Below are 8,137 nucleotides of genomic sequence, written 5' to 3' on the forward strand. Positions count from 1 at the left end.
TTGAGGAAGTTTGCTTCTGGTGATGAGGTTGGCGAGGTTCGGTGCTTGTTTAAAGGCTAGGATGGGTGGCTCTGGGAAGATCTTTTTAACAATAGGGTCTCTGTCTAGTATGGGTTGCAATTTTTTGAGGATTTTCCGTACAGGTTCAAGGGATGGGTGATACGTCATAACCAGCCATGTGCGATTTGTGGGGGTTTTTCTTCTGTACTGCAGCAGTTCTTCATGTGGTATCCAGGTGGCTCTTTCAAACGTGCGATCTACCTCTCTGGAGGAGTGTCCTTGCTGGGTGAAAGCCTTTTTAAAATTGGTGAGGTGGCAATCCCGGGTGTTCTCTTCAGTACAAACGTGGTGGTATCTGAGGGCTTGGCTGTATATCACAGCTTTTTTGGTGTGTTTAGGGTGATTGCTGGTTCTGTGCAGATATGTATATTGGTCTGTGGGTTTCTTGTATACTGTGGTCTGTATTTTACCTTTCTGGTTACTGATCATTGTGTCTAAAAAGGAGATATTGGTGCTGGAGTATTCTAAAGAAAGTCGGATGGAGGGATGGTGACTGTTGAATTTCTGATGGAACTCAGAGATTGCAGGTTCTCAGTCCAAATGATGAAGATGTCATTGATGTATCTTAAGTACAGCAAGTGTTTGATGGTGCAGTTCTTGAGGAGAGCCACGCGCATGATCAGAGGTCAGGAAAATAGACCTTATGATGAGAGGCTGAGAGCCATGGGATTCTTCAGCCTGGAAAAGCGCAGGCTCAGGGGCGATCTGGTTGCCACCTGTAAGTTTCAGGGGTGTTTACCAGGATCTGGGGGAACGATTGTTCACCAGAGCCCCCCAAGGGATGACAAAGTCGAACGATTATAAATTGCTGCAAGACCACTTTAGGCTGGACATAAGGAAGAATTTCTTTACTGTTAGAGCCTCCAAGGTCTGGAATAGCCTGCCATCGGAGGTGGTTCAAGCACCTACTCTGAACACCTTCAAGAAAAAATCGGATGTTTATCTTGCTGGGATCCTATGACCCCAGCTGACTTCCTGCCCCTGGGGCAAGGTGGCCTGGATGATCTTCGAGGTCCCTTCCAGCCCTAATGTCTGTGAAATCTGTGAGCCAGGGACATGCTACCTGGCTGGAGCAAGCTGCGGGGGGGGGGTTCTTCCTGCCCCCCACCTCTACTTTTCCCCCATGTGTTCAGGGACCCTGGGACACTGCCTGGCCACTCAGGATAGCAGCAAGTATGGGTGGGGGAGGCATTCCATGCGCCCCACCCCACCCCAGTGTTGCCTGCTGTTTCCCAGCAGAACAGGCTGTTGTGTGGCCAGGCAGGGTATCCTTGGCTCCCTGCATTTATTTGAGGAAGTATGGCCCCCCCTGCTGCTGTCTGGGAGACCCAGGCTCTGTTCTAGCCTGACAGGATGTCTCCAGTTCCATGCTTGGATGGTGGGGAACCAGGCAGGGGGGAAGAGGATTTATCCTCCCCTCTCAGCTTGTGTCCCTGGGGGATGACTCCTTTAGTCATGTCATTTGATACTTTCAGTGGTGCTGCAGACCAGTGGGAGCGCCTCCAGCTGGTCAGCAGCGGTAGTACAAGCTGTTATTCCTTTTTCCCTCCTCCTGACAGCCTGTCCTGTGCATGTGCGGCTGTTTACATGATGAATGTCTTCATCATGCAAGGAAAGCTATGCCTCTATTGGAATAACATCTAGTGGCATTCTAAATATATAGAGGAGATGTTTTATATAACTCTTTCGTACTGAATAGTAAGTAAATGTATAAAGGCACTGTGCATTTTCTCCTGTTTACTAGTTTAACTTTAAAAAAAAGAAGGTTAGATAATTTAAAATACTCCACAGTAAGAAACTACAATAACCATTTTGTGAGTTTAATATAATGCTCCTGCAGTCAACTGTAAAGCTAAATTCTGATTTCTGAGTTCTCCATGTTAATCCATGAGAGAAAGCAGCAAAGACTTTAAGGTTTAAAAGACCTGACAGTTTTGTATATGAAAGAAATTCCCAGAATATGCAATTCGTTGCTACAATGCAGTGGGTCTTGCATGGTGGAAATTATAGCCTGGTTTTGGAGGAAGTTTTGGTGATACGTTATTTTGATTCCCACCCAAGTCTGTTGCTTGTGGTCCTTTTGTTCCATGCTCTATAATTTAAAAGCTGGGGTGCCACTGATAAATGGCAGAAATGGAAGGAAGCAGACTCTGTGGGACTCACTAAATAAAAAGCCAAATTGTGTGTTAACAGGTTGATAAATATAAGGAAAAAATCTTAAGGGTGTAAATGAATATGTTGCTTCAAACTTCATCTCTCTTCCATATTTTCTTAATGCTTTTTAAAAACTTTAACTTGCAGTACTTAGGCAAGGATATTAATAAAGGATATCAAAGTAAGAGAGGTGTATAACTTAATGTCTTAGGTTGCATGATGGAAAACTTGACCTTTTAAATTGTACCTGTTGAGTTACTAATGCAATAGTAAAAATATAAAGATTGCAACGAAGTGTAAAGTCATTTTGGGTTACTGGTTATGTATGAAAGATGCAATTAAAAGCTAACTTTTTGTTGTAGAACATCATTAGTGTTTGGTGCTCATATGTTGCAACGTAACATCATAGGTCTTATTTCCACTACTTTTTTCTCTACTGCTTTGTAAATTGCTATTTTAATTATTCTAACATAATAAAAGCCTCTGTCTAGGCTGTCTGTCACACTTTATTCGCACTCTGATTGGCAGCCAATCACAATGCTGACTGAAACAATAGATCAGAGTGCCCCAAGAGCGTTTTGGACAGGAAGCAGTGCAGTGGAGATGGGGGGCGGGGAGGCAAGAGAAAATTGCCCATGGTTTCCTGCCCACAGTTAGGCACGCATGCTGAAAACAAAGCAGTGGAATAGGGAAGGGCGTGTAGAAGAAATATAATGTATACTAGGTAGCTTAAGGCGTAAAATCCTCCCCCTTCTGTTTTTGAGAAAAGACTGTGCAGAAAACCTAGAAAACTATGTTAATTTCTAAAAACGATACTTTCAGATTTCAGAGTTGGATGCTTTAAAGATAGACCTTTCCAGTACATCCTTGATTATCCAAACCCTTTAGGAAGTGTGTGCTCAAAGGCTGTTGGGATAAGTGAAACTGTAACAAAGTCCATAAGAAGTGCAACTGTTTGTTTTGTTGTTGTTTTTAATTCATCCTCACATCTGCAGCAGTTGCTTTTTCTGTCCTGTACCATTCATGTACAACAGTATATCAGGTCCTAGACTTTACCAGGCTAATAACTTTGCTTCTGCTGTTAACACCTTTCTCTTGCTAGTTTGCTCATTGTTTTTAGTTACCAGGACACATGTAATAACAGCACATCTCAGTGTCAGTAAGTACTGCACCTAATAATGGAGGGTATGTTGTATTGCCTTTATTTAATATCCAAATATAAATGCCCAGACTTCCACAAGTAAAGAGCATTGCATCTCCCATTGATTGCAACAGATTTTGTGGGGCATCAATATTTGGGCCCTGGCCTACATTAACGAGTTAATTTTGCAATAGATTTTAACATGCCCCCCATTTGGCCAATTTATGGCACAGTAAAATGCAAACCAGCCACAAAGATGTTCCACATTTGATGTGGTAGACCTTTGTGGTTGGTTTATATTGTGCTTTAATATGAATGTGTACTGGGTTCCATGGCATGGCTTTAAACGTCTCTACCCAAGGAGCCTTAAAGCTACCCCATGCAGCCTGATGCTTGATCTGTAACACGTGGACCTGGGAGCTCCTATCTATAGCACCTTGGCATGCCCCTGCAGCCAGCTGAGCACCCTGGCAGACTTGCAATAGGATCAGAGGAATTTTATCCCAGATCCCAGCAATCGCACGTCCTGCCTTGCTATTGTGTATGGCAGAATACACAGTTGTTGGGATCGGCAATAAAATTCCTCAGATTCTATTTCACCCCTAACTAACATCTGTCAGGGGTCCTTGTTGTTTAAGTGCCTAATTTTAGGCACTTTATCATTAAAATATTAGTTCAAGTGTATTAAATTTCTAACAGTTTAGGCTGAGCACTAAATGAAACCATACCTGGATGTGTTAGTAAAGTTAGCCTTATTCTCAATGCCAGCTACTTGGTATTGTCAGAAAAAGCATGTTCCAGCTATATATTTTTCAGTTATTTGTATCTTTCAGTACCAATCTAGTCCTAGTAGAGTTACTGACCAAAAAAAAATAGTTGATCCTGTAATTTAAGATATAGTTTTGAAGTGATAATTTTGGTATACTTAAAATAAACAGTTGTTACTTTTGTGTAATGTGCATCTGTAGGTACAACAATAGTTTATGGATGCAAATATTAGTTGCTGCTGACTAGCTTCACCTGGTTCCTGAAAAAGACAGGTTTTTAAGAAATTTGATAGAAAAGGGCCTGTGCAGATTTAACACAATGCCAAAAGAAAAACCTTTAATTGTGATGTACTTTGTGTGTAGTATGTTTAATTTGCCTACAGATATTTTTTGCCAAACTTGTTGACCCCTGTTAGTGACTATTATGAAGAAGTTATTGTGATGATCTGTGGGATGTCATGAAGGAAACAAGTGTTTCTCAACTACGTCTAATGTAGTATCTGTATTGCTGTGTAAATGTAAATAGAAAAAGGTTGTAATTTATTCTGTAGTTTAATTTTTTATTTATAACTACAGTTGACATTTAACAGTAGGAAAAGTTTTTAAGCAGTGTCTTCCCAACACGTGTCTTTTTATATATGTGCACAGTTTTAATAGATACACTGGGTACACTGATGATTTTGTTTTAGTATACCAACTTGCACATTTGATTGTTATTAATTGTTATTGATTATGGATTTGATTATTTATATGTGTAGCAGTATGTTATTCAAGGAACTGAAAATTCATAGTCTAGGAATTTTGGAAGGAAATTTAGCAATACTTAGAACATTTCTGGATTTCACCAGTTGTCTACCTCAGTCCTGCTGCTGAACTAAGATCTGTCCATACGGTGTTTCAATAGAAGGCTATCCATGTGAAGCAAGTGGCATGGAAGGCAGTCTTTCACTTTACACTTTCCTTCTTTCTTCTCCATACCTATAGTGATATTCTATAGTGTGCCAGTTAAAAGTCTACAACCCATCCTGTCCTCCTCCTCCTTCTCTTCCTCCCTCTTCCCTGCCCACCAAAGAACCTAACAATCTCACTTAACTTGCATTCAGGGGCAACCTACACTTAGGCCCCCAATGGTTTTCCTTTAATGGTGCCATAGTACATTTTTTCAGTAGAGCCTCACAGAAATATTGAATTAATTATATAAAATATTTTCCTTTTGGAGAAGGAAAGCTGTTTTTCCTTAAGTTGAACCTGAAAATGTTGACTTTTAAGCGGAACAATACTGTACTTTTAAGGGTCTTTGGTGTCAAATGAATTTGACCCAAAATGCTTAAACAGTTGTTTGTATTAATACTATGCTGCAGGAGAATGTAGGGGAAAAAAACCTCTTTAACCACTGCTGGCAGTTATCTGTGTACCAAAAATATTAATCTTTGAGAGGCAAAAGATTTATTCTATATAAGAATTATTGTGACAAGATTAAAATAAATGAAAGTGCTTTTTTGTTTTTCTGACAGTCTTCGGAGCAGAGAGGATGAGAGAGTATCAAAACCAGGAGCTATCTCTACACCTGTAAAGAATGCAGATGATATCCCTCTTTCTAAAACCATGGAAGAAGTTGTAGTTGAAAGAAATGAAAAACAAACTCCACCTTTGCCAGGTATATATGCAAAAATGTCAAGTTATGTATGGTATCTCTAATGTAGCCCAGTAGGATTAGCAATCTTTCCCGCCAACAGAATGTTTTCTCAAACTTAAAATACATAGCTAGGTAAAAACTTAATTTGTGACAGATTCAAGTGGGGAACATTCTAATTATATGAGTGCAACTTACTTGGCTGAAATGTAAGCAAGAAGCAGCAGAAATAAAGTCTAAGCTTTTTGTTATTTTTCTGGACATGGAATGACTGTTTGTAGTTCTGTTCTGAAAGCATGCTCTATGCTGAGATTTAAAACCATTTATGTTACAGCTGGGTTGTTGCATGGTTTTGCCTAAGAGTTGTTTCATAGGCCCATATCAATAAGAGAATTTGTTTTTTCTGGGTGCCAAGATAGATGGCCTCCTGTACCTCAGCTCCGCTAAACTATAAGGGCTACTGTAGCATGTAGGTTCCCTTTTCATGCCCCGATTTGCAAGGCACTTATGCTAACACAGAATGGGAAAAAAAGCTATCCCTGTTCTGGAGAGCAGTATAAGAAAGATGACTATGAATGGATTCAAGCATCCAGGTGAATGCAAGGAAACAACGAAACAATATTGGTCAGTCTGATAGTCAATGGTCTCGGCACGCTAGCAGGCAAACTAAATTGTGGGTGTTTTAGGCATCACAGCACAGTAGTTTTCAGGAAGTATTTAAAAGAGACTATTGAGGCAGTTTTAGAAGATCTTCCCTTTAAATACCTGCAAGAATGAGGTGCAGGATGGGAGAAAGCACACAGTTTCTTAGCTGAAAATGTTATAACAAGTGGGCTATAGATGCTGGTATCAGGGGTGTGAACAGCTGCAGAAGTTAATATTGCAGCAGTGAATAAAAGTGGATAGACCATAGAAAACCTTGAAAGTTAAAACGAGTAGTTGGTTTGATGTGAAAGAGAAGTGGAGCCAGAAGAGGGATTAAGTAAAAGGATATAGACAAAATGATGGGCAAGGAAAAAGATATTTCTAGCAGCCTTATTAAAGAATGAGTGGAGCAAAGAATGCATTTGTTCTATCCAAAAACAAAATATGAGATGGGAATTTTAGCTGGGAAATTCTCTACCTTAGAGATGATATCCAGGAAAACTCTGAGATTTAAAAATAGCCTAGATACAAGGACCTAAAGAGATGTTTGGGTTAACATTATTTCTCATATTATAGGCCTGAGTGGCATGACTGGGATTGAAAGTATGTATTTTGGACTATGGAATAGGTTTATTGTGAGGGGGGATGAGCTAGAGAAGAGTTGAGGCAGCATTTGGCCAAGGAGGAAAAGTGGGAGGGAAATGATGGGATGGGCTATGAAGGGATGGGAATACTAAGGCAACAAGGTACAGGAAAAAAGCAGATAAGAAACTCCTACAAAGGAAAAGGGGAGAGTTATAGGAGGCAAAAGGCAGACAAAAGGGTGAGGATTTTCTTGTTTGTCATTTTTTCCCTCTTGGAAGAAAATAGAAAAAATGGATTCAGGAATGGTGAGTTTGAAGAATGAGCTAAAGGGATCAAGGAAGTCTGTGAGTGCATAAGGTATAGTTAAGTTGGAGAAGTAGAGTTGCTTAGAAGGGTTGATGGCAAAACTCAATTCTTTGGCTAGGGACAGACATTCAAAAAGCCTGAGCCTGAATTGATTCAGTCTTTGCAGGTAGGTCTAACCTGGTTAGGCTGAATCACTTTAACTGAACAGACATCCCAGAAATGCAGGCACATGCCTGCAGTGGCTCAGACTAGAAGCTGGGGAGGGGGAGAGCAGCCCTCCCTTCCCTTCTACAGAGCTGAGCTGAGAGGGGCATGGCCAGGCCCCAGCAGGATTAGGGAGGGGTTCCCAATGCCCTTCATAACAGAGCATTTATCAGCTCTGTTATCAGCATTTATCACCCCATCAGAAAATAAACAGCCTCTCTCATTAGTTCATACTCTTCTTAAACAAAGAAGGAATGGAGGGACATTACTAGTTGAGCTATGATTAGCTCCAGAAAGCCTTAAACTAACACTGCTGTCTACCACAGCACGGACTGTAGCCAGCATGTGGTCTGCTAGCCAATGCTGAGGTGTTGTGTAAAGCAGAGGGGATGGTGATCCCTATTTAGTGGAGAGCGGGGAAAGCAGGAGGAAACCAGACAGACGCTGCTGTGCCTGCAGTCTCTGCCAGAGCTCCAGCTAGGGAGCAGAGGGGAGGTGCCAGCCATGCTGTGGAGCAGAGAGCCCTGCCCAGCCCAGAAAGCATGCTGGGATGCTTATAGATTCATAGATTCATAGATGTTAGGGTCGGAAGGGACCTCAATAGATCATCGAGTCCGACCCCCTGCATAGGCAGGAAAGAGT

At 41.1% G+C, this 8,137-nt stretch overlaps 1 protein-coding gene across 12 annotated transcripts in view; it reads left to right on the forward strand.

Annotated features, from left to right (window-relative positions):
* TJP1 (tight junction protein 1) overlaps nt 1–8,137 on the forward strand; it is a 346,374-nt gene that overhangs the window by 294,342 nt on the left and 43,895 nt on the right. For all 12 annotated transcript variants that reach the window (XM_025199469.1, XM_025199470.1, XM_025199472.1 and 9 more), the window contains one exon: nt 5,637–5,779. In XM_025199469.1, coding sequence (XP_025055254.1) covers nt 5,637–5,779 — 143 coding nt within the window. The remainder of the gene's footprint in view (nt 1–5,636; nt 5,780–8,137) is intronic.

The sequence above is a fragment of the Alligator sinensis genome, unplaced genomic scaffold, assembly GCF_000455745.1.
Source record: "Alligator sinensis unplaced genomic scaffold, ASM45574v1 scaffold458_1, whole genome shotgun sequence".
In the NCBI taxonomy this organism is placed as follows: Eukaryota; Metazoa; Chordata; order Crocodylia; family Alligatoridae; genus Alligator; species Alligator sinensis.